The sequence below is a fragment of the Hippoglossus hippoglossus genome, chromosome 12 (assembly GCF_009819705.1).
Source record: "Hippoglossus hippoglossus isolate fHipHip1 chromosome 12, fHipHip1.pri, whole genome shotgun sequence".
Lineage (NCBI taxonomy): Eukaryota > Metazoa > Chordata > Actinopteri > Pleuronectiformes > Pleuronectidae > Hippoglossus > Hippoglossus hippoglossus.
The window spans coordinates 7,804,993-7,830,547 of NC_047162.1; the positions used below are offsets into that span (position 1 = coordinate 7,804,993).

The 25,555-nt window shown below is 42.3% G+C and overlaps 2 protein-coding genes across 2 annotated transcripts in view; one reads left to right on the forward strand and one right to left on the reverse strand.

Annotated features, from left to right (window-relative positions):
• pcsk5a (proprotein convertase subtilisin/kexin type 5a) overlaps positions 1 to 12,691 on the forward strand; it is a 34,217-nt gene extending 21,526 nt beyond the window's left edge. Inside the window, exons 27-37 of the mRNA XM_034602697.1 lie at positions 426 to 626; positions 1,882 to 1,965; positions 2,087 to 2,285; positions 2,964 to 3,178; positions 4,020 to 4,262; positions 7,093 to 7,329; positions 7,418 to 7,595; positions 8,190 to 8,461; positions 9,660 to 9,760; positions 10,179 to 10,383; positions 11,444 to 12,691. Of these exons, the coding sequence (XP_034458588.1) occupies positions 426 to 626; positions 1,882 to 1,965; positions 2,087 to 2,285; positions 2,964 to 3,178; positions 4,020 to 4,262; positions 7,093 to 7,329; positions 7,418 to 7,595; positions 8,190 to 8,461; positions 9,660 to 9,760; positions 10,179 to 10,383; positions 11,444 to 11,931 (2,423 nt within the window). The 3' untranslated portion in view covers positions 11,932 to 12,691. The remainder of the gene's footprint in view (positions 1 to 425; positions 627 to 1,881; positions 1,966 to 2,086; positions 2,286 to 2,963; positions 3,179 to 4,019; positions 4,263 to 7,092; positions 7,330 to 7,417; positions 7,596 to 8,189; positions 8,462 to 9,659; positions 9,761 to 10,178; positions 10,384 to 11,443) is intronic.
• Positions 12,692 to 13,214: 523 nt separating this feature from the next.
• Positions 13,215 to 25,498, reverse strand: prune2 (prune homolog 2 with BCH domain). Its single transcript, XM_034602696.1, has 11 exons — positions 25,298 to 25,498; positions 23,502 to 23,567; positions 23,184 to 23,384; positions 21,955 to 22,131; positions 18,947 to 19,049; positions 15,955 to 16,086; positions 15,755 to 15,841; positions 14,731 to 14,829; positions 14,605 to 14,643; positions 14,099 to 14,158; positions 13,215 to 13,983 (listed from the first exon to the last, which is right to left on the reverse strand). The coding sequence occupies exons 2-11, from the start codon at positions 23,554 to 23,556 to the stop codon at positions 13,950 to 13,952; spliced, it is 987 nt and encodes a 328-aa protein (XP_034458587.1). The 5' UTR covers positions 23,557 to 23,567; positions 25,298 to 25,498; the 3' UTR covers positions 13,215 to 13,949.
• Positions 25,499 to 25,555: the final 57 nt, after the last annotated feature.

Here is a 25,555-nt window from a genome sequence, read left to right on the forward strand (position 1 = left end):
GTACTATTTAGTGCTGATTGTAAAATAATGTTAATTGATTTATAGGTTATTCCGCCTGCAGCTTGCGTACCAAAAGCTTGCTGATGTTCCGTGTTGTACCGATTTGAGGAGACATTCACGTGAATTTTCCGAGTCTAAAATGCATTTTGTTCCGATAATTCTGACCCCACATGAACGCACAAAAACTCCACTCTCAAAATTACAAACTCCAGATTAATCGGGCTTTGCACAACACCATCTGGAGCCAGTAAAGGCTTTCACATAAATAATTCTAACATACACATTGATATTCCTGAAGACCTGTAAATAGACTCTGAAGTGTAGAATCCGTGGCGCTCCCCTAATAAGGGAAGTACAAGCAGCTACTTCATCTAAGTAGGTTACACACAGTGTTAATCCCAGAAACGTCTCCTTTCCATTCCCAGAGGGGAGGTGTGTTTCAGTGTGTCCCGACGGTTCCTATGGCGACGAAGACACCAACGACTGTGAGGAGTGTCACTCAGACTGTGTGACGTGCAGCGGCCCGGAGGACAGCGACTGTCTGTCGTGCGAGACGGGGAGGACGCTGGAAAACGGAGCGTGTGGGTCTGACCACGAGGTCTGTCCCGCTAAGACCTTCCTCACCGGTGAGACTAACACTTACGTATTCCACTAATCAAGCGTCTGCCCATAATGAATCAGGGATTTGGGCACTTTCACAGGGCCAGAAAAGAAATCTTGGAGGGTAATTGGTCTGTGTGCCACCGTCCCTGAACCCTGTTCCAACTTAAGTCGTCAAAACAGACGGGACTACTGAACGTCGGCCAGATACGGACTTTGAAATAATTGACTGTATGCTGAACATTTAGTTCCCCCACAAGAATAAGTTGGACAGGCCTTAAAACAACATATGGTGATTAGTGGGAGGCAAGACATCTTAATTATAGGAACTAAAATAACTTTGAGGGAAAGTACATAGGTTAACTCGAAGGTTGGAAATGAACATGCAGAATTAAAGTTATTCTTAAACTTCGAACCTCAGCAAACACAAAACCTTAGATCAAAGCCTCAGACCTTTGTACATAATCGTGAATAACAGAACGTTGGAGGAAGCAGTTAAGCTTTTGCGTAATTGCCAGTTTATATTCGCAATCAAGGAGGTTATGTTTTCACTCCTGTCTGCAACTAATCTGCACCAAACTTTGTGGAGGGTTCAGGGAAGATGATGCAGTTACAAGGTAGGATCCTGGACTTTTCTCATGCCTCCTGAGACAGCCTGTGGCCAGAGGCATCATGTTTACAGGTTGTCCGTACGTCCTTTTTTTGGTCTTGTGAACGCAACAGCTCAGAAACACCTTGAGGGAATCTTCTCAAATTCACTACAAATGTTCATTTGGATTCAAAGATGAACTGATACGATTTTGGTGATCAGAACTCAAAGTTAAAGGTCGCGGTGACACAAACCCAAGGCCCATCTGTTTGATGGACAAATGTTCACAGATCAACTGATCATAAAACATGTTAACATAAAACATTTCCCTTGCATCACAACAATTATAAATATTTTTGGAAAAAACATTCGGACATTCAAGGTGTGTACATCTTTGAATTTACTGGAGTAAATATCAATATCAAACTATTTGCTTTTTCCCTTTATTTTTCTATTATAAGACCAAGACAGACATGTAGGATTGTTTGAGATTTGCACTTTAGGTCAGATTGTGAAGAGAGTAATTACTTATGTTCGATGTTGTTTCTTTTTCTAAATGCTGGTGTGGGAAGAAATTGTGGAAAATGCTTTCTTGTCCAGAGTTTGACGAGAAGATCAATACCACTCATGTCAGTGCACCGAGTAGCAGCCAATCAGACGATTTAACATGCACTGTGTTGTTTACCCCACAGATGATGGCGAGTGCGAGGACTGCCACCCATCCTGCGAGTCCTGCTCTGGAGACGAGATAAACCAGTGTACAACATGTGCAAAAGGTCTGTAAGTCACTTCTGTGTCAGGTTGTGCTTTCAGCGGCAGCAGTTTCATGTTTTCATGGCTACATCACACAAGTTATCCCGCTGTGATGATGTTTACTCTTTCCTCTTCCTCCTCCAGGGCAGTTTTTGACCACGCAGCAAACATGTGTGTCGAAGTGTCCGGGGGGTTTCTTTGCCAGCCGGCTCAGCGGTGTGTGCGCGGCCTGCCCTCCGGGCTGTTTGCAGTGTGCGGACGCTCATCGCTGCACCCGCTGTCAGAGCACTCGCAAGGCTCCGTTATTCCTGCAGGACGGACAGTGTGTCCAGCAGTGTGTCAGGTCAGGAGTCCAGCCTTTCGCTGATTGTTTTTTAGATCATATTTACATGCTTTTACATACTGTGACATTGTCAGTGGGACTTTATCTCTGCAGTTTGAAATCATGTTTTTTGACATTATGCCAGATGTTTGACACGTCCTCTAAAGAGTCTGAAATTAAATGTCAGAAGACGTATTCGCCGGCCTTCGCTTTTGACGTTTTCATTTTGATATTCATTAAACTGTTAAATCCTTGAGACTGAGAGCAATATCTCGTCCTTGCTGAAGAGGTCCTTGAAGCTCCATTAGCACAGAGATGAACTTTTTGGCCATGGGAGCTTTTTTTATTTTTTATTTTTTCCAGCAACTACCAAACAGCTCTTTAGCACAGCTTAAGTACAACACCATTGTTGTGTGGTTGAATGATTAGTTGTTGTGGAGGGGAGCAGAGAGCGGCGCAGAGCAAAATGTCAGTCCTCTTGTTTACCCCTTCAGCAGCAAACACAGTCATGCCCGTCTGTTCCATTTTTTTTCACATTGTAAAATATGCAGTCCAGGTTAACTTGTGTAACAAAAAAAAAGTAATAAATTATGAGGCTTAATGCATCATATAATTGGTTAAATGTTAAATATATGTGATGTGGTTCTGCCTTGTGTCTGTGCACGTGTGTCTTGTGATCCCTGTTTGGTTTTTCAACAGGGGTTATCCTGCAGGCCAGGTGTGTCGTAGCTGCGCGGCGGGCTGTGCGTCCTGTGGGAGGAACGCCACTCATTGTCTCAGCTGTGACGAACCTCTCATCCTGCACAAGCACCAGTGTGTGGAGGACTGTCCTCCAGCGCACGCTGTCCGGGACCGGGAGTGCCAACGCTGCCCCTCGGCCTGTCAGGAGTGCGGCCCACTCGGGCAGTGCACAGGTGCTGAGACACAATGCAAAGCAGAGCCCAGCTGTTGGGAGCTCCTTCAGTTTTAAACCTCTCTATAGTCCTCTTCAGATTGCATGGTTATTATCTGCAGGTTGGTCGTTATTGCCAATCTCGGAGCCCATCGGCCATTCCCTGATGACGAATGCAGTGTCGATTCTGTCCTCTGTTTGCCGTTCACTGTTTACAGTCCGACCAGTTTCTTTTATTACACAAATTGAACGTTTCTCCACACAAAACCCAAACACTGATACTTTTTGTAGGTGTTTTAAGTCCAGACAACATGCTGGCTGATCTCTATTAACAGCTATGTGGAAATGAATGGAGATAAATGAAAAAGCAGATAGCCGATGTGTTTCGGTCAATGTGTTCCACCTGTTTTACTGACTGTTTACCAAAGCCTGCTCAAACGTGATTGGTTGTTCCTCAACTACAGATTCCGTATATTCAAATGTAGAAACTGTTTATAGAGATTATATTCATTGCTAAAAATGTTCAGTTGGTTGGTCTACCACTTGTCAATACGTTTCCCAGACAATGTAACCTAATTGCTTTGATATTCCCAAACACATTCGTTCACGCTCCCTGCTCATATATTCGTCTAGTTGACAATGTCAGGAATCTTTTCATTCCTATTGAACACCGTTGTAATGCTGTGTATGGTGAAGAGAATCACCTTTGTCTTAAATCTGTATTTTATTCACGTATTGTCGTTTTTTTTCTGTCACAGTGAAATCCAGTTCATTCCTCTCCAAAGACTTTAGGATCCTTAGTAGAGTTTCCCTGAGTTGCTCTTAACTCTTCTTCCATGCAGCTGATGTTGTTCTCTGTGCAGGCTGTGAGGAGTATCACTTCCTCCATGAGGGCCGCTGTGTGCCAGACTGTCCCGAGAAGTTCTTTGAGGACAAAGAGCGAGGGGAGTGTTTGAGTTGCCACCCTGACTGCGCGCTGTGCGACGGGCCCAACGCCGATGACTGTGACGCCTGCTCTGACTCTGAAGCCACCCTGCACGACGGGGCATGTCTGGCAGCCTGCTCCGCCCACACCTACAGGGACACCGTGGCAGGGGAGTGCAAAGGTACGACAGAAGTTTCTCTACCCATTTTAAAGTTTTGGCAACTGAGAGATGCTGTGTTGCAGGGAGGCAGAAGCAAAAAGTTCAATTTCTATATTTTAATAATTTTTTATTATAAATTCACAATTCCGGTGCTTTCAGGTTTGACAAACTCAGAGATAATACATTTTCCCTTTTACTTTTTTATCTTTTGACTGATGCAACGTTTTCTGTCCTGTAGAGCGTCCTTCGTGCATTTGTCGCGGTGGATATAAAAAGTCTTCACACCCGTGTTCAAATTATGGATTTGGTAATTTTAGATCATTAATTAATTTAGAAATTAAATCATTAAAAATCATAAATCCCAAGTCCATAAGTTTTCACCTTGAGAGTGACCGATAAACTAAAAAAAGTGAAATCATTTGGCAAAATAAACTTGTTTCACGGCATGAAATAACAGATCAATGAAAAAGAAGTAGCTGATGCATTTCGGTCAATGTGTTCCACCTCTTACTCTCCACACGGACTGTTTACCTGCAGGCAGCCAGAACCTGCTCAAAGAAGACGTGTCAAACTAGAAACGAAAACCAGAAGGCTTCCGACCCCCAAATGTTGTTATGATAGAAAATACATGTTCAAATGCCGTTTATAGAGATGAATAGGAAGGCAGCTTGAAATGATCCACTGATCGGCATCCAGATGGATGATGCATGATGATGTTATATTGTTTCAACTGTACACATACATCAAACCTGATGTCATACCCAGGTAAATTAGATCCATTGAGCACAGTGGGGCTTAGAATAAACTTTATTAAAATGCTGAAATATCACACTGTGTAGCTGCTTTTAGTTGCATCCTAATGTCCATGTAGAGTTTCCAACATAGGATCATGATGTTGTTGTTGGAAGGTGTTGATCAGGAGAGGGTTACGAAAGAATTTCCATCAGAAAAAACATAAAATAAGGCTCACTAGTGAATTTGCCAAGAACAGGAAGTTCTTTCAAAATTGATAAAAAGACAAGAAGAAAAAGGGAGATTGCAAGGACCCCTACAGCAACATTAAAAGAGCTGCAGGAATTTCTGGCAAGTACAAGTTGCTCACTACATTCTTCATGTGTCTGGGCCATGGGTGAGGATGGCAAGATGGAGGCTCACAATAAAAGATGTTGGACTATAATTCCAGCAGGTATGTTTGGCACAAAGACACAGCACATCACCAAAAGAACACCAAACCCTCAGTGGAGCATCGTTCTTTTATGAATCATCAAAAGCTCAGAATACCTGTGGATTCAGGTGAAAAACCTTCAGGCATCTGCGAGAAAGCTGAGGATGAATTTCACCTTTTCGGTACGAGAATAACCCAAAAACATGCATTCAAATCAACAAAGGAATGGCTTGATGAAAAGAAGATTAAAGTTCTCGAACGGCCCAGTCAGAGCACAGACCTGAATCCAATCGAAAAGCTGTGGGGGTCACCTGAAGAGGGCTGAGCACTGGAGACGGCCTCAATTGCAATTTGGTGCATCTGGAAGAATGAGAAAATAAATGCCAAGTCTAGATATGCCGAGCTCCTGCCCAAAAACACTGAGTTCTAAAATCTAAAGGTGCCTAACAAAGCTAGTTTAAGGCTGCGTACATGAATGCAACCAGGTCATTGTTTTTCACGGGGATCTTATAGAGGATTGGATCTGAAACGATTTCAGTTATACGTCACAAAATCCTTCCACTTTAACACAGTGTTTTTATATCCATTCTATATTCTCCATTAAGCCTGGATGTGCTTCCTGCTCGGACGGAAATAGCAACACACTTCTCAGATTAGTTAACAGGCAGCTGTCGAACCTTGAAAACAGAGCAGCGATGCCAAAGCCAGTTCCCTGGAGAAGACACACTGCTGCAGGTTTCCTGTTATTTAAAAACACAGAGGATGGCGTGTTTCTCTCCCAGGAAAGTGTTGTAGGCGATGCCCACTTTTGTGCTACTTACAGGAGCTGCCAGCAGCAAGACATTTAAAAGGAAGCGCTGTGAATCGGACAGTGGGTGAATTTTTTTTTTGTGTGTTTATTTTCATCTGAAGTAAATAAGGGCTGCAGAAAACTGTGAAAACTACCAGTAAACATAAAAGCAATAAATTCTCAGTGGTGGATCTTGGATTTTTCTGCCTCAAAGGGGCCACAATTTACACAAAGGGGGCCAATTCTATACATCCATACACATCCCTGGTTCAGGAAAGTGGGCATTTAAGTCTTTCCTTGTTTACTGTTAGCTTTATAGCTTTGATTCAAAGTCACACATTCAAGCACATGTGTACCTAAAAAAAACTGGAAAATTAACAAATTGTCGTATTTATTGTCAGTATTAAGTTATTTTGTAACTACAGCTGTTGGATAAATGTCATGGAGGATATAGCTGAATATTTCCCATTGAAATGTATTGTCGTGAGTAGAAAGAATCATAAGATGGAAATACTCAAGTAACTCATATTTGTTCTTGAGTAAATGTACTTAGTTACATTGCAGCACTGGGACGTCCTGCAGACTCTAAAGGTTCTGGACCCCAGTGCAGCCACCTGGTTATTAATGTAGACTTAATTATAGTTAACTATAGTTAAGTCTACATTAAAATAAATAACTGTAGGAGAGTAATAAATATCGTATAAATTGTTTTATTTATTTTTAGTATTTTAAGTAGGTGACTTACCTGTGAATTCTATTAAACTCTATCAAATCCATCCTAATCTGTTTTTTCTATCAGATAAACTATTACTGTGTTATATATCGGTTTAAAGAGAATAATGTTCATATAATAATAAATCCTATGATCCATTTCCTTGTTTTACTTGTATTTCCAGACTGTGACGTGTCCTGTCTCACCTGCTTTGGGCCCAATGCTGGCTCCTGCACCAGCTGCAGGGAGGGCCAGAGGCTGGAGGGCCACGGCCACTGTGTGCCATCCACCAATAAGTGCCTGCCCCACCAGTACGCCGACCATGACGGCGAATGCCACCCGTGTCACAAATACTGTCACAGGTGTACAGGTCCCAGAAAAACCCAGTGCCTGAGCTGCAACCCGAGACACCTCCTGCTCAGTGAGTCGAGTTCCGCCCCGATTCGTAAAAAAGCAAAGCACTTCAGGCACGTGTGACTTGCACTGACCATTCGTGTTTGTTGGCGCAGATGGCACCTGTGTGGACGAATGCCCGTCGGGCCACTACGAGGACGAGTCGGGGCAGAGATGCGAGCCCTGCCACCCTTCCTGCGAAACCTGCGTGGGGAAGCACAGCCACGAGTGTCTCACGTGCAAAACCCACCTAATTCGAGAGGGCAAAGAGTGCGTGGAGACCTGCCAGCACGGGTAGTTTAACCTGCTCGCCGTCCAGCTGTCGCCGCTCGGCCACCTCATCAAGTGCAGCCACACAGTCTTGTCATTGATAAAAGATCAGCGTCGTCGTATAATGTCACAGTGGACACTAAACCGGTGCTTTTCTGCAGTTATCTGGACAGGGGTGCAGTTTGGAGACACAAGCTAATTCAGCCTGAGATTTAAATAGCCCTTCATGTGGCCTGTAAAATGCTAATTAGACTTGATTTTATTTGGGATCCGGTGATTGAGATAGTTAAATTAACGTGCCGTTAAATTGATGTGCAGTTAAATACTCACGAGAAAACATAAAAGGGACACAAAGGCTATTTATTCCTGCGACGTGCCTCCCTCGTACTTTCACACCTGAGGAAAAGAGGAATCTGTCACTTTGCTCAGTCGTACTTTGAAGTGTTTGGCTGTGGCTGAGTCTTGGCCTATCTCATGTCTGAGTAGGTGGCGTGTGTGTGTGTGTGTGACTGAGTGGCGATGGAGAAGAATTTCCTTTGAGGACAAACGAAGCTCTAATCTCATCGCATTTAATTGAATCTCATCTATCATAACTCTCTCGCCACCTATGCCCCGTAGTCACTATGGAAACGCCGAGTCGAGGACGTGTGAGAAGTGTGACCCGAGCTGCGGCGAGTGCATCGGGGGCAAGGAGGACAGCTGCCTGAGCTGCGCGCCGGGGCTCATCTACATGCGGAGGGAAGGCCGCTGCCTCCCGTCGTGCCCTCAGGGATTCTACCACGACGCGGCGCACAGGACCTGCGAGCCCTGCCACGCCAGCTGCAGAACATGCTCAGGTACCAGCATCCACTCTGCAGCTGTCGCCCACATAAAGCACAGGGAGATCACGTGTAGGTGATGAGATACTATGAAGCCAAAATCGGGGACAGTTTTTTCCTTAATGTGCATGACTTTTCCATCATCTGTCATAAATATATACTCTCAGTTTTTGTCATAAGTTACTGAACAATTCCCTTAAAAGGAATTTTAAGCGTTGGGAAGGAGTCGCTTCTATGTTCGGGAGTATCACAGTTAATATTTACAGCAGAAAGTGAGGTTGACATAAAACAAACTACACTGCCCCTGTTCATCAAAATAAAGGAACATGTCACATTTAATGGTGCGACCCCAGAGACTGTATATAAAGATATAAAGATGGACGACATGACAGCTCCCCAAAATGATGCCAAAGTGTCTCGCTTGCCTCCTGGTTGGCTGCAGGATAGGTCATAAATCCGGCCTCCTCCGTGTTAGCGGATGGGACATGGACCAAACTAAAAAGTTAAAGTATTCAGATCTCAAAGATGGTTTCTGTCATTTTCTGTAGTTCTTATCGCACTGATGTATGTTCAAGTGTTTCATTTTTTCAGTAACTTTGTTTTTAATTCGTTATTTGATGCAATACAAATGAGGTGATTGACAACTGAGACTTACTCATGATTGGTGGAGCGGATGTATCAGCAGGTTTAATCCCCTGATCCCCACTGTGCAGTTTCTTTGGCTTCATTTCTAAACAGTGGGAGAAAATAAAGTCGTCCATCAGTGGAACAAAAACACGGCAAAAGATGGTAAACAGTCCACCAGCAAAAGTTGCCAAACCCCTTCCCTCAAATTACAGTAAAAAAAACGTTGGTTATTCTACAGATTTTTTAAATAGAGATATGAATGCAAATAAATTCACCAATAGGATGTGTATTTTAGAAATGTTTCCATAAAATTCAACAATAATTATATTAATTTAACATTCAAGAAAATGTTGCAATGATTAACAACTTCCTGGATTACAACTTTTATTTTATGGTTAATATTTTTAATAAAAGTAATTTACTGTATTTTTATGGCATTTAAACTTAACAAATTAAATAGTAAAATAATGTAGTAAATTTGTGTGGATAAAACTTTTTATTAGAGTCTATGTGATGCACACTGTGTTTTGAACTGTTCAGAGGAGCTCTGTGGCTTACACAGTATAGAATCATTTATTTTATATTTTCCTGGGAATAATACAGAATATTACCACTTACCCTTGAAGTTGTCTCGTCTGTGCAGGGAAAGATTCCCTCTCCTGTGACTCATGCTACGCTGGATACCTGCTCTCAGATGGAACCTGCGAGTCCTTGTGTGACATCGGCCAGTTTCCCGTTATAAAGGTAACGACACTTCTCTACGTTTTTAATTTCACAAATATTAACTTTCTATTTGAAAAATCCTTACCCTGTCCTTGCCTCACCAAAATAATTACTACTAATGTTTTGGCCCCAGGTATCACATAATGTAATTCAGACTGACTTATTACTCCAGCAGGAGAAATCTCCAACACCAGAGTAGAAATTATTGCTGTGAAATTATTTCAAAATAAATCTCCGGGCTTCTTGCTGTGAGGCAACCCACTGAAACTGTCTGACATATTAATTGATTCAAATGAGAGGCAGTGCATCACTTATTTTCAGTGATATAAGTTTTGCATATGTTTTGAAGCAAAGAATCCGTAGCTGTGATGTAGAAATGCAGCGGCTGTGTGTCTCGGTGTGCTTTTCACTGTCAGTCTGTCCTCCTGACCCTCATCAGGGTTCAGGCCACGCTTGTGAGGACTGCCACGTCTCCTGTCTCGAGTGCCGGGGGCCCGGTCCAACCAACTGCACCGTATGCCCTGCTCAGGCCATCTTAGAAGCTGGAGGGCGCTGTCTGCTGTGCTGCCGCCACGAGGAAGGGGAGGAGGAGGAGGAGGCCGCAACGCAGCAGCAGGACTGTTGTAATTGCACTGAGACTCGAGGTAGGCTGCAGGTTTGTCTGTAGGTTTGTCTGTAGGAGGATGGGAAGGCACATGGCAGGCTGTGACAAGTCAGACCTTTTTCCTGGAGCTGATAAAGTATGTTAGGTCAGCACTGACTTTCAGGTTACACAGGGATTATCTGTAAATTAAACTTCTCTGTGTAGTTTGTTAATGAATAACAAGTTCTTAAAGTCGACAAAATGCCAATTATGGTTTTCAGCAATTTATTGTACAGCAACATAAATAAATCATTACACTAGAGAAAGGGGGAACCAATTATTATAATTATTATTATTATATTGCATTTCTTTTTCTTGATAAATTATTTATCAGATTATGAAGTGTGTTAATTAAAGGGGTTCATCAAAAATGTACTACTGGATTTGTACAAATTCAGGAGACAGATTAAAGAAAGTGGTCAAACTTGAAGCAGCACAGGCTGAGAAATGCTGGACATTTACTCCCTGGTATAAATCAAGCTCCACAAATGCTGGAACTTCTCATTCCTTCTTAATTTCCCCTGTTCTATATTACAATTTTTTTTGTATGAGCAAAATTGTGGAGTGGACAATCACGCCGGCATTATCAAATCACATGATGCTTTAATATGATGAAATCCTATACCAAAGTGAAAAATGACTGGTTTTAGTTAAGATAGATGATAACTTTATTGATCCCAAATGAAATGTAGGCATCCAGTAGCTTAAAACACACATACAGGGCAAGAAAAGGAATAAAGTATAATTGAGGTGGAGTAAAAGTAAAAGACAAATTATCACTAATATATGATAGAAGACAAATCTTTAGTGAGGAAATCATAACCTGAAACCATAAGCAAACATATTGTGCAAAGTGTGTTTCTATGGCTGAGCAAATAGTCAACAAATTATAAGTAATATATAAGAAAAATACTAAACTTAAACCTAGATCCAAAACCAAACATATTGTGCACAGGGGCTAGTACAGTCAGTAACAGTCTGAATGGAGGTTAGTATGCTGTGAGCAGAGAGGCAGCTTTGTGCACAAGTGTCTAAACCTCCTGCCTCCGGGGCTCTTCTAGGCGAGTGCGTCCTCAGCACCAACTTGGCCTTCACGAACGAGGAGGAGGGGGAGGCCAGAGGGAACCTGACCATCTTCATCATCGCCTGCGTCCTGCTGGTGCTGGCCCTGGTGGCTGTCGTCTTCCTCATCAGACACTCCCGTTCTAAGAGAGCTCCCCCAGACATAACTCCCCGCGGCTACGAGAAGCTGGGCTCCGGAGGGGTATTCGGAGGCGGCGGTGGCGGCGCGCACCGAGGCTACAGCTCTGCGTCTTACAGCGGCCGTGCCAGCTCCTCCGGCGGCCGCTTCCAGGAGTCTCAGCTAGTCGACCTCAGTGACCGTCGCTCACGTGGTAAGAAGGAGGATGAGGATGAGGATGATGATGATGAGGACATTGTTTACATGGGCCAGGATGGCACCGTGTACAGGAAGTTTCGTTACGGACAACTTGGAGATGACAAGGACGACGAGCTGGAGTACGATGATGAGAGCTACACGTTCCGGTGAAGCACAAAGAAAGATCCCATCCTCCTCCTCTGACCTCTTCCCTCTTTTGATTCATTTTGCTCTTTGCTGTTTATCTCCTCCTGCCCTGAGGGACAGACCCATTTATCCACCACTGAATATGAACCAAATGAGACATGTGCAGCTATTTATAATGAGTTGTATTTTTACGACTGTTATTCATTCACAAAACCAAATGAGCTGGGGAAAATTCCACGTCATTTAACACCCTTAAAGACTGTTAACATAATTAAGCTTGATTTTTCTAGACTTTGTTTTGATTATGATCACTTCCCACGTAGAACATAATTTATCGTGGGCGTTTACGAGTTTTGACAGTTTCATTAATCGTATTATTCATCTATTTGTTAAATGTGTTGTTGGATTAGCATTTTACATTTGATTTATCATAGTATTTCTATACTTTTCTGTTTGCTGTCCTCGAATTTTGATTTAAAAATGTGTTCAAATAAAGTCTTGGAAGGAAATAAATACTTTGAATTGCGCTGTATATGAATGGTGCTATAGAAATAAACTTCATGACATCACAAGGTGGAAACAGAGTCACTCATTTAAACATAGTTCAGACTTAAGTCCATTTTATTGATTGACTAGACAGTGATCCATAATTTTTCTGCACATCCTCATTACTACACCATAATAGGACTCATTGATACGAGGACCATCAGTTATCTATGTGGGGACATGCACTGATGTACAAATGCACACACACGTATATAGATGATATTGTGCTTTACAGAGACCCCATCTTTTATTTTCATCCGATCCAGGAGAAGCTGAAGAGATTATTCCCAGTTTATGCACCTGACAGAAACCGACTGAAAACACATGGGATCAGATGAGGGTCACTTATACTTTTTGCTTGGGAAATAACGTTGTAGCTGTACATCATATTTTGTGCATCTGTGTGATTCACATTTGTGCAGGGATAGCTTTCACAAAGTCTGAATTCACCCTGTCCAATCGGGACGTTCTCCTTTTGTCTCTGGACTCCTCTGAAACACAGGTGGGTTACTGAATTCAACATGGTAGCACAGATGGTCAATTGGCAACGTTCTGATTGGTTAGTCAGTGGGAATCGTGCTGATTGGCCAATCAGCTTAAGAGTAAAAATAGGGTCCAGATTTGTTGCTGTAACTTCAACGTCCGTCCCTCAGACTTTGTGAAAACACTTGAAAACATCCCAGCACAAGTGTGAATCAAACATACTCAATATTTCTACTGCTACAAAACTGTTTTATTGCACAAGCACAAAAATAAATCGGTGACCCTAATTTGATCCAATAAAAAACACACACACTGGCAAGAGAACATGGCTAAAAAGACATATTCTCACATTGCACGGATAACTTCATTGTATATTTAATTTCCTCCTACTTGGTTTCAGTTAAACTCTTCAGTTAAAATATCTATTTTTCATTATATTCTTCAGTTTTAGGGCATTAGTGTTAAGACAGAGGTTTTGATTTGCTGAAATTCAATAAGTTGGTCATTTATGGCACAAGGTCTTTATGGTGTCCCCTTGTGCTTTTATTGTAGATTGCTGACGCACAAGTTGAATCTGAAGTGGTGATACTGTGGAACCAGTAAAGGGTGAATATTATTGCTTCGCTGCTTCTCATGCACACAACTAAGACACTTTAGTCTCTAGAAATGGATTTGCACGGTGCACTGTCTGGTGTAAATTGCATTTCCTAACCTACCGTGAACACTGATGCTACTCTGTAGGCGCCGCCAAGCGTCACACTTGACTCTATAGTTCTCTGAACAGCAGATGTGAGGGACAGAAGACGCTGCTGCCGCCTGAAAGAATGACATCTGCGTGTTAACTATTGTGAGGTGTGATTTCATATTCAACCCCGATGTGTAATTGACAAACACAGACACACACACACACACACACACACACTAGCTTAACAACCCTCTGCTTTTCCCAGCTTCAGCCGTACGACAGTGTTTTCTGAACACCAAGGTGACCCGTCCGTTGAGGATGTTTGGGTTTAAGAGCTGCTGGCACCGGCTGCTTTTGCTCGGCTGGGTGAGATGACAGAACAAAACAGAGACATTAAAGACGGGTGGTGTTTATGTATGAGTGACACAACGCTGACAGAAGGCCGTTTCTCTTCCTAAAACGTCTTAGAGGACTTACTCTGCTCTGCCTGCTGCTGCTGCTGCCGCTGGCTCCGATCCCTGCAGGAAAATATTCACTCTTGATAGAAAGGAGAACAAAAATGGAGAGGTTGTTAGAGCAGGATTTATCGTTGCAATGCCCTGGTACACTGTGAATGTGGAGACACGTGCAGTTTATGATTCAGTGCACAATTAGTCAGCAAGAGATTAGTGTGTAATTCCACAGCTTTGATCCTGCATTTATTATCAGGGTAATAGATCACTCGGCAATAAGGACGGGCTCATTTATTTTACTGTAATGATAAATGAGATGAAAGCAATGCATTTAGCATCTTTAGCAACTTTTTTTTGCTGTCTCTTTTTTTTCTTGTAATTGCAACCGTAGCCAAATCCAATGCAAGTCGTCCGGCAGGATCTGAAAGTGTGCCGTTTGATAAATGAGCTCTGCGGCCGAGGAAAAACCTGAGACAGGGGCCCCTGTCTCCGCAGAGGGCAGTAACGAGAGGCAGGAGAGTCGGTGCTTACTTTGAGTGCTCCGATGCTTCCTTCAGTTCCTTGTCGAGTCTGGAGGTGAGAGTTCAGACGACAAGATGAATATAAAAGGCGTTTAAAACGACAGCTCGGGCTCGGAGGAGGCGGGCGTGGACTCACCTAATGATGCACTCTGGGATCTGGATGCAATCCATGGGGATGAGTTCCTGAAGCTCGTCCAAATTGTTCACGTACTTTATCTTACTGCTGAACTTGGCACTGGGTAAATAGCAAAATGTACACACACAGTCACACACAGTCACACACACACAGTCACACACAGTCACACACAGTCACACATGCATAAAAACAAGTTTACATAAGCTCACAAACAAGAAAAGCACGGTGAAAGAAATCTGCTTTAAATCTGAGGAATAACATTTTAACCAGATAATGTCACCAGATGAAAGTTTACTTTTACTTTACACCTAAGTTACTATAAATCATCCTAAGGGAACATGCTTGACCCATACACTGTGTATGAAGATGGACGACATGCTAGTTCCCAAAAGTGAATCCAAAATGTCTAAATCGCCACCTGGTGGCTTACTGCAGTATAGGTCATAAATCCTGTCTCCTCCATGTTAATGTACAGGACATGGACTAAGTTAAAAAGTCAAAGTACATGACAAATACAATTTTCTCTAAGTCGTTTTTTTGTCTTTTAACATATTTCTTATCACATATTATTGGTTCAGGATTGTTCAGTTGCTAATTTCTTGATAAATTTGGTTTTAATTAGTTATTTGATGCTACAAAAAAGAGCTGAAACATCATGTAACACGTCAAGCACACGGGTCGACGGGACCTCGCTACCACAGCTCCATGTAACGATCACTACTGCGCAGATTCCTGCTCCAAATACGCAAGATGGCAGTGTTCATATCTTGGCTATTTTGTCTTCTTTCTGGGTAGTGGGAGGAACAGGAGACGTGTCGTCCATTTTAATATACAGTTTATGGTTTGAACCAAATTTCATGGCGAATCATCCAAGAGTTGTTCAGACATTTCACTTAAAAAGCTAAAATGTCAACCTCAAGTGGGACCAGAGGAAAAGTCATGGGATCATCGAAGTCAGTGAAATTCATCCTCATGGCGATATATAACAGAGCTTTTAAGATATGTCAGTCGGGATGAGTTTTACCTGATGAAGGGCTTGGTAATTGCTAGAATGGTCCTGATAAACCAAGATGGATGGAGAATAATGAAGGATTTCAAATTCTTCCTGAGCCTGCAACAACACAATATGTCACATAATAGGAGCTTCAAATGTTCTGAGCGTCTGTTATCTCTCGTGAAATCATATTGTCATCACATATCAGGTGAAGGAGAAGCAGGTCTGACCTTCTATCAATCATCTGATAGCATTTCTTCAACCAACCGAGGCCGGGCATTCTTCTGTGGGGTGTGGCGCCATTCAGGTACACGATCAAGTAGTCCTCCGCCACCATCAGCTCCAGGGTGCTGATCACATAGCTGAAGACACACAAACACACACAGGGTGAAATACTTCACAGTTCACTGACCATGACTGTGACCCTGACTACAAACTAGCAAATTATTTCTGACTGACCGACATTTGACCCGAATGTCCTCCACCTTTTACAAGTCAACTATTTTATTGATTGAAAATTATAACTACTAATTATTTGCATGTACAAAAGCTAAATTCATCCTGGGGGGAGCATGAATGTCTATAACATTTTTATTTGATCATCAAGGCAATTCAGATTAAATATGTCAGCTTCAAAATCAAACATGTCAGCCTCATGGTGGCGCTAGAGGAAAGCTTTTTCTTAGGGTTCGTCATCTGGGGACCATGAATATCGACACACAATTTTGAGCAATCTATTGATTACCACTGTAGAGCCACACCACTAGGATGACGAAAAGTATTTATATTTATGTCTCTGGAAATGTGAATACTACAACAGATAAAAACAGATCATTTAAATGACAAACACCAACCTGACAAAACCATTAGCTAGTGCATATCAACTTGGAAAGCATCTTGTGGAGTTAGGAAAATATAACCTTTCACCATATCACAGTGGAAAACATGTCATATTACCATGTAATTTAAACACAATAAGAAGCAAAGTCACTATATGTCTTTAACATTATGTATGTTACAATATTGTGCAGGAAATTTGAATGTAAAGCCAACAATATAAGGATATAAGAGATCTTGCCGTCTGATATCAGCTACGAGAAATGGGTACAAACGAGGCTTCATGGATGAGCTCTTTTGGTTTGAATCCCACCTTTTTATTTTCCTTCCCTGCATCAATTTCAGCAGCTCAATCAGACTTCTACCTTTTTAAAATCCAATTCTCTGATTCAGACCAAGAGAAACCATTATCTCTTTCTCATTTCTCTCCTCACCCCCTTCCACCTTTTTCTCATTCTTCTCAATCAGCGGGGGAACTTTGTCAATTCTGACAATATCCTCAGCTACCACAGTCCTTCTGATTTCCTAAATAACCCCTGAGTTGATAGGCTCAGCCTGACTCTCCTCTCTTCCTGATCTAATGTTATTCTGCAGCTTACAAACCAACATCCACTCTGTTTCGTGACTATTGTGATTATCTCCCACTGACAGGAGCCGCACACTGTTCACCACCTCGAATAGTTACTCCTCCTCGCACGTATTCACACCTCAAGCCATCTGGCAGCAGAAACTGCAGACACTACGGTTTACCTCCTTTCATTCCTATCCAAAAACTCTTGGATACGCCAGCTTACTCGATATCTTTCTCAGAACAGCCCGTGGGATCCCAACCACACTGTCCAAGCATGCAATGCATCTGTGCCAGCACAACAGTGAAGACATCAGCATGGGAGGTCTCAGCAAACAAGCTCCATTATCACTTTATTTCTGTCGCTTTCTTTACACAGCTTCCCTTGCACGGAGGAGCCGTGGCTGATTAAAAGGAAAATCCAGCTGCATTCCTGATTCACGAAATGGTTTCAAGAATAAAATGCAACTTTTAATGTTTCCTTATATTGGTTTTGTATAAATTCAACCAGGGTGGATTTAGGTTGGACAGAATTTCTTTGAGTTAAATGTGATGCATGCTTACAAGCTCATAGTGTCAATGATAAAAGGTTGATGAAAGTAAATTGTTGACATATCATGAATCACCATCTTAAAAAGATTGGCTAATCATCACTAAAATCAGCTTGAGGTCAGGTTGAATGCTGTTTGTTTTGCAGGTATTTGGATCTCTGTGCCATGGAAACTATAAAACTAAACCTGAGTGCAAACATGGTGCAGTTTCCCAGTTTGGTTTGGATTATTTTCAGGATATAGTGTTTAAATAGAACAAATGAACAGGTTCTTTGTATCTGTTTACATATGATCATAACAGAATGCAGGTTTCTGATCGTGTGCCTGCAGTTTTCTTTTGGCTTCTCATCATCTCAGCCACTATGAGACCGTTCAGAAACCTGAATAAGGTTTTCCCTCACCACAGGATCCTGGTTTCTATCAGAGTACTCCAGGTAGTATATCCAGGATTCTCAAGATACTGGGATACGGTCTTATACTCGTTTCTAAAACAGGGTTAACCAATACTAGAAGGGCACTCAGTAGCATGCATACCTCCGCCAAGGCCAAACAGTCCTCTTATAAAACCATATTAAATTCACTTAGATCCAGAATTGTATTTGGATCTGTACCGAATTGCACACATACACATAAATATCCACTACCTAAACAAAGATGTTGAAGATAATCAACAAAAACTTTTAAAAATGCCCTGTCTCACAATGTAAAAGAAAGAGAAAAAAGATCCCTGGATCAGCCCCCGATCCGAATCCACACCAACATTTGATTTGTTCTCTCCTCCTTCCACCTATTTTCATGGTAATCTGTTCTGTAGTTTATGTGTAATCCTGCTTACTAACAAATAAGCACATTAACAAACAAGTCAGAGGGTCACCACAGTGTCGGCTCACATCCCATGAGGACCATGACTGACTATCGGGCAAATGCTTTCAGTGGTTTTTAGCCACACAAGCATGAAGGCTTGTCAGTTTACACTGAAATATTTCTACACCTTCTAGGTGAATTTGAGAAGACAGTCATGGTCCCCAGAGAATGAATCCTACTGAGAATGAATCCTACTGACGTGTCCCCTGATGTTTCTGTAGCGTCACCCTGATGTTCACATTTGTGGCTTTCAATAAGATATCTCTACCAATGTGACTTTGATCGTGATGCAGTTTGGTGCATTCATGTTCCCTACAGGATGAACTGCAGTAGCTTTGGTGACATGTTGTTTCATGTAAATGTTGTAAAAGTAAATGTTGGTGTTTGTAAGTTGTTACTCACAGGAAGAGGTTCTCCATTATTTCATGGTAGTCCTCTCTGTCGCTGTCTGGCAGGAAACAGGCAGCAAACACGATGATGGCATTCACTCCATTGGCATAGTAGCCTTGATTAAAAAAAAACATAAAATTAAAAGGAATGAGAGTCAAGTTGATCCAACAATTCTTGGTGAAAGCTTAGCCTTAATTAGCACAGCTTCCTAATTTGATTGTTCCCTTGTTTTTCGCTGTTTTCTTTGTGTTTATCTGCGTCTCTTTTGTCTGACTGTCTCTCTGTCCTGCTTCCTCTCATTAAGTTTCAGATAATTCACCAGCTCATCCATCGACAGGTTTGGTGTCACTCTGACAGAGGGTCTTTCATCTGAGACAGAGCTGCTGATGTTGACTGTTCAGTAACAGACGTCTCCTGTTACACTTAAGCCCACAGCACAGAGCACAGTGGGGGGAAAATGTGCTACGTACAATGATTATAGTGTCTGATTTCCATCAGTAACGGTAACATGGTCAGGGTTTTCTTGAGGCACAGGCTTATTGGGGCGTAGGCCATTGGCCCTTGGGTTGTAGTGGGCCCCATTGAGAGAAAGATGGGGCCCCTGCCTGTGAAACTAATATGTTGTGACTCTGTATGGTCCATCTATAAAGTTAGACGACATAATAGCTTCCTAAAAGTGAAGCCAAAGCATCTTGATCGCCCCTAGTGGCTGGCTGCAGTATACTTCATTAACCCTGCCTCCTCCATGTTAGCAGAGGGGGCATGGGCCGAACAAAAAATGTCAAATAATGTGATGCAAATGATACTTCCATTTTAGATCGTTCTTTTCACACTTATGTTTTGTGTTAATTTTTCATCTATGTTGAGGTTTAATTGAGTATTGGAATGGGGTGAAACGTCAGGCAGGATTTCGATACTACAGCTCCATCCCCCGATCGCTACAGTGCAAACTTTGGCTCCAAATGTGCAAGATGGTAGCGTTCGTAGCCAGGATATTTTGGTATGGTACAGAGTCAGACCCAGGTCCCTCTGTGTTAATGCAGATTGGTAGATACATTAAAAGATGTTAAATCATGATTATGTAATCTTAGTGTTATGAATTGATATTTAAAGAGGTCACCTTGGGCTGTAGGAAATTCTGACGGACATTTATTCAATATTTTCTGACAGTTGATTGATTCATTGATTAATTAAAAAAGCTATTGGCAGAAAGATATATAGTGAAAATGATCTTAAACTGCAGCGCTGGTGTTTTGATGATTTTGATGATGATGATGATGATGATGATGGTGGTGGTGGTGAAGAACACTGTTTAATGCTGGGTGAGATCAGGTCATTTTTGCACACAAACCATGACCCCTGGCACCCTCTATGGGAGAATGGATTTTCATTCAGTGAGCAGTGAGTGGTTTCGGTCAGCAACCTCCACCCTTCATTAAACGCACAGGGTATGTTATTGTCAAGTGGCCACTTTCATGGTTTTCAACCTGAGTCCTGTTGTACTAATGTTCAGTTGACGTGTGGAAAAAAAAGAAGATAAAAATGGTTTTCTGCGTGCAGCTCGCTCTCTGGTGACCATCGTGTGATGTAAAACTCAGCGGCTCGCCTCCACTGCAGCCTGCATTAGTTCATTTTAACTTGGCTCCAGCTCAAGGTTGAGATCAGGCATTTCAAAACTGATCAACATCACTCTGCTAACTCGTTCTCCAACTCCGGCACAATAGATTGTTGTGATACAGTCAGTACAGCAGAGATTATGACTTCTATAACGTTCTCCTACCCTGACTCAGAAATTGAGGCCGACTGAAAACTAAAACTGAGAACTGGAGAAATCTTTAAATAGATGCTTTAGACAGTTTTTAGTTTGGTTGTTTGGCAATGAAGTCAGAGGTTGGGCTCATTAACAATGTCTGTCTGTCTCTGTCTGTCTGTCTGTCTGTCTGTCTGTCTGTCTGTCTGCCTGTGTGTGTGTGTGTCTGTCTGTCTGTCTGTCTGTCTGTCTGTCTGTCTGTCTGCCTCTCTGTCTGTGCCTCACAGATCTCGAGAACCGTTCACCCTGGCATTGGTTTTTGTTTAGTTTTTTTTAGGATCAAAGGGGGTGCAGTGTCAATTTGGTGTGATTTGGAGCGGCAGTACTTTTAATAATAATAAAATTTGAATAAACAGGCAAACAGCTCCTTGGATAACATGTGTTTTCACTTCCTGTGGTGAGTAACTCACTCGATCAGATAACCTACAGGGCCACTCAGCCATTAAAAATCAAACTGTGCAAGTTTGCCACAGTAACATATACCACCTGTCATCGGCTGTCTGTATGTGGAACACGTATTCCGAGAACCATTCATCTTATCAGCTTCACACAAGGTATGTGCATTGTGAAGGGCCCAAGGAAGTGCAGTGTTGAATGTGGCTCTGTAGCAGCGGCGGTGTCAACACAAGTGATTGTTGTCAATCACGACAACAGCGTGTTCGTGACAACGGGCGCCATCCATGACTACAGCAACGACAACTGACGCTCCAGTTCGGGGTTCTGCGCGCTGTGAGAGCTTCACCGAACTTTGAAGAAACAGGTGAACAGCTCTTTGTGCAGCAGCTGTGGCGCAGCCTCAGGGTTCAGCAGCTGGTCTGCACTTGCTGCAACTCATTTACTGCAGGTCACTTTTACAGTTGAACACACTAATAGTAATACATTATTAATGCACTGTCGCCTCACCTAATGCTTTTTAATGTTATACTAAAAATGTCTTGAATGAGTTCACATTGAACCAAAACTCAATAATTACCTATTATGTATTACAGGTGCCTAATGTATGTATAATGTATTTTCAGTTGTACTATTAAAAGTAATTTCTTTTACTAGATTATGGACTGGTATTTAGTTCTTTTTAGGTCAGCTGTAATTAAAAGTGATTTAAAAGACTTGGGGTTTCGATAGTCAACCAGTGAAGTGTCAAACCTTTAGCCAGTATTGGGCCATAACCCCCAAAGTCATGGTGCTGAATCAGCTCTTTAATATTCACCTCCGTGGGAGATGACTCTCATGTAGGGCTCAATGATCTTCATGTTGATGCGGTGCTCCTGCTCCCCGATGACGACCGTCCTCCACAGCTTCCCGTCGTGGCGCTCCTCCTCTGCGCTGTACGTCGGGATGGATTCATAAGGCTCACTGGTCCCAGTCCTGCTGGCAGCATTCGGGTCTGATATGGGAGAGGACAAAAGAGCAAATACTGTGTGTCGGAGGCCTTTTCAGGAGCAGACATTTTCTGAACATAAGCTCAGTTGTTCCTTGTATTATTAGGGACGGCTCTGTTATATTCAAGTGCCCCAGTAAACCACAGCAGCGTGACCGTGAGCAGCATGAACAACACCAGGACCCGGAAACTGAGGCCGCAAAATGCGACCCAGCCATCATTCAGTTTATTATTAAAATGCCTTTCCTCCTGTGACATGTCAAAATGTGTCTTCTTAAAAAAATCTTGACTACGCAAATTATAGGTTCCATCATGATGGATTAAAATAATATTAAAATAGAATGTTATTCAGTAGAGCCCAAAAGTCCCAGAGGAATAGAGGAATGAATGCCAAACATTCTCTGGTCCAATCTTCTTGAATGAGAGGAATTCCTGTTTCTCTTATACATGTATAATTAAATACTGAATATCTTAGGGTTTTGGACTTTTTGGGAACATGACATTTGATTTTTTGACATTTTATGGACAATTATAAAAATCTAGAATGGCACTCAGCAGAGCATAGACCTCTGCCAAGGCTCGACAGTCCCCTAATGAAACCACATTTAAATTCACTAGATCCTGATTTTTATTTAAATCTGCACTAAAATGCACACACTTATCAAGATCAATGAATTACTCTCTGAGAAATAAACAACAACTTTGCAAAACACCTTATCTCACGGTGGTAAAGAAAATTAGAAAAGAAATTCCTGGATTTTCCCCTTGATCCAGATCCGCACCAACATTTTATGGATTCTTTCCTGACCTATTAAACATCCTTGTACCAAGTTCTCTCTTTTTTGTCAAACAAACCAATCAACAAAGAAATGGATGGCGAAGGAAACGTAAGCTCCTTTGGTGGTGGTAATACAAACAAAGGCATGGAAGGAAGAGACACCTGGGAAACTACAGTGCAAATTATTAATATTTTGGAACATCTCGCCTCCTCCAGGATCAGGATGATCAAGGACTATATTGGGATCAGTCTGATATTGACTGTGTTCTGAATAACCCACCTTCCCAGTCCATTTCATGGTCCGTGTAGTCGAGGTAGTCCCCCTCATCAGGAGTGTCGAGATCATCGACGTTGATGTCGAGATCGTCTGGCGTTTCCCCCAAGTCGTCCTCGCTCTGGTCAAGTGAAAGGCTGATGCGAGGGGCGGAGAGCTTTTTCCTCTGGGTCGGGCCTCCTTGTAGGGGAAGAGAGGTAGGAGGCACTTCGGGGGGGGGGGGGGGGGGGGGGGGAACAGCACATAAAAGCAGTTATTTACTTTAAGATATAACAGGTAATTCTATTTGAGTAACTGTTGGTTTGCTGGTGGAGTCACACTCACCTGGTCGGCCTTCGCCCGCTTCAGAGTTCATTTTACTCTCTGATGCCAGGTCCATCCCCAGAGGACCTACGAGGACATAATGACAGTTAATAATTGGACTCTTATGATAAAACCACAGCAACAACCACTTACATAATCCATCGCCTGTGCTTCCTCTCCATAGTGATTTACAAACAAGTGCATTATTCAGATTTTAGTGTGAGGTAGACATGTCAATAAATTACTATCATAACATGACCAAACTTTGGTGTAAGAATTAATAATTTAATTTCATGCTATATTACACATTTATTCCACCACTTAGATGGAAACACAATTGTTATTGATTATCTAATATAGCAGTAGCCTATTGCTAATTTTATTTCAAGTAAGGATCTGAATACTTCCTCAACTACAGGAAAATAATTTAGTATATTTTGTTTATTTCCACAAAAAGGTGATAAAGCAGTAAATAAATAAAAGTAAGAAAGTCTTGCTGTTGTATTTAAGAAATATATGGTGTCATTCACATACAACTTTATTTAGTCAAAATAACCTGATCATTTTCTCTGCATCTGCACACAGTACAATATGATAAACTGTTTAAATGGAAGACTAAATTGACTGCATTTATAGTTTTAGTCTACACTACGAATGACATTCACACATGCACACACACATCCGTACAGTGCATCTAAAGATGATTATCTCAACCTGCTGGGCCACAGCCAGCGATCAGAACTGTACAGCGTATTTATTATAAGGTAAATATCTACGTGCCATAAATATTTACTACTACTGCCAAAAAATAGGCCATGGCAGATATAGTATCTGATATAGCCATAGATATGTCCATATCAAGTTTATTTCTTTGTATTGTGTAAAACACAGACTATTTGTCAATATACCTGTATCCTGTTGTCAACATCAATATCAGCATAAAAACTCCTGCACTGGTCAAACTATACAAAGCTTTGAAACACCAGCTTGTGTTAAAATAGATTACATTAATTCCACTTGTCTGACCAGATAGATTTCTGAAGTTATCAAAGAACATTTGGGGACAAGAGTGGTGAGGTGGATGGGGGAGAAAAATGATGGGGGGAGGGGGGAGAGAAATGAGAAAAATCTTCCTCTGTGAATAATCCTCCCATTCAAACTGGAGGAGGGGGGGAGGATGCTGGAAGTGGTGTATGTGTGTGTCTGTGGTGGTGGTGGGGGGGTTGCTGTTACATCATGACGAGCTCGCTCCCCCCTCCTCACTGCCTATTTTTTTCCTTTTTTGTTCTAGTGCTGATTCAAATCGAATGACTGCACGCCTTCCTGAGCACGGACTGGGCAGAGATGCAAATTCTCAGTGAGTCACGTGCATGAAAGGAAGAGAAGCTCCTCGATGCACTCGGCCCGGAACAAGGAAAATGTGATTGCATTTGCAGATGCAAGAGAAAAATGCTGAGTGGTGAATCCCTGTACAGTGGAACTGACTATCGTGCTGACAATTCATAGAAACATGTACAGCATGTGCACGCCTACTCACACAGACACAGAGAGATAATCAGCACACACTGACACAGACACACACTGGTACATTGCAGAATAACACAAGCAGCATCATCTGTTCTGAGCATCCTCCTATGGAGGATGCTGCTGCCTCGCATCCACAGCACAGCACAGCACAGGACCACAGTGCTGGTGACAGCAGCCCCTCCCTTCCTCCCTCTCTCTCTCTTCCTGTCTGCTGGCAGTGAGGAGGGGGGGAAAAACAACATATCCCTCTATCTTTTTCCATCTTCACGGAATAAAAACCATCTACTCACCACTGCCGGGGCTCGGGATCGTGTGTCCTCCTGCGTCTCAGAGCATGGATGTGGCTCCCAGTTCCCTGCCTATTTCCTGCTCCCCCAGCCTCTCGATGGAGATGCTCAGCTTACAAACACCTCACAGCTTCCACCATTTTCTGGTCACATGATCTGGGCCATCACCAAATAAGGGCGATCACCTGCTACAACGGCGTGCAGCGGCTTCCTCAGGCAGTGCAACAGAATGGGTGGGGGGTATAGGAGGGTGGGTTTATG

Coding starts and splice junctions, on each gene's coding strand:
- prune2 (XM_034602696.1), bottom strand. CDS start 23,556: ATGGACCTGGCATCAGAGAGTAAAATGAACTCTGAAGCGGGCGAAGGC. Junction 22,132..23,183: donor CCATGAAATGGACTGGGAAG/GTGGGTTATTCA, acceptor CTCCCATATCAG/ACCCGAATGCTGCCAGCAGG. Junction 15,842..15,954: donor TATCAGATGATTGATAGAAG/GTCAGACCTGCT, acceptor GTGTTGTTGCAG/GCTCAGGAAGAATTTGAAAT.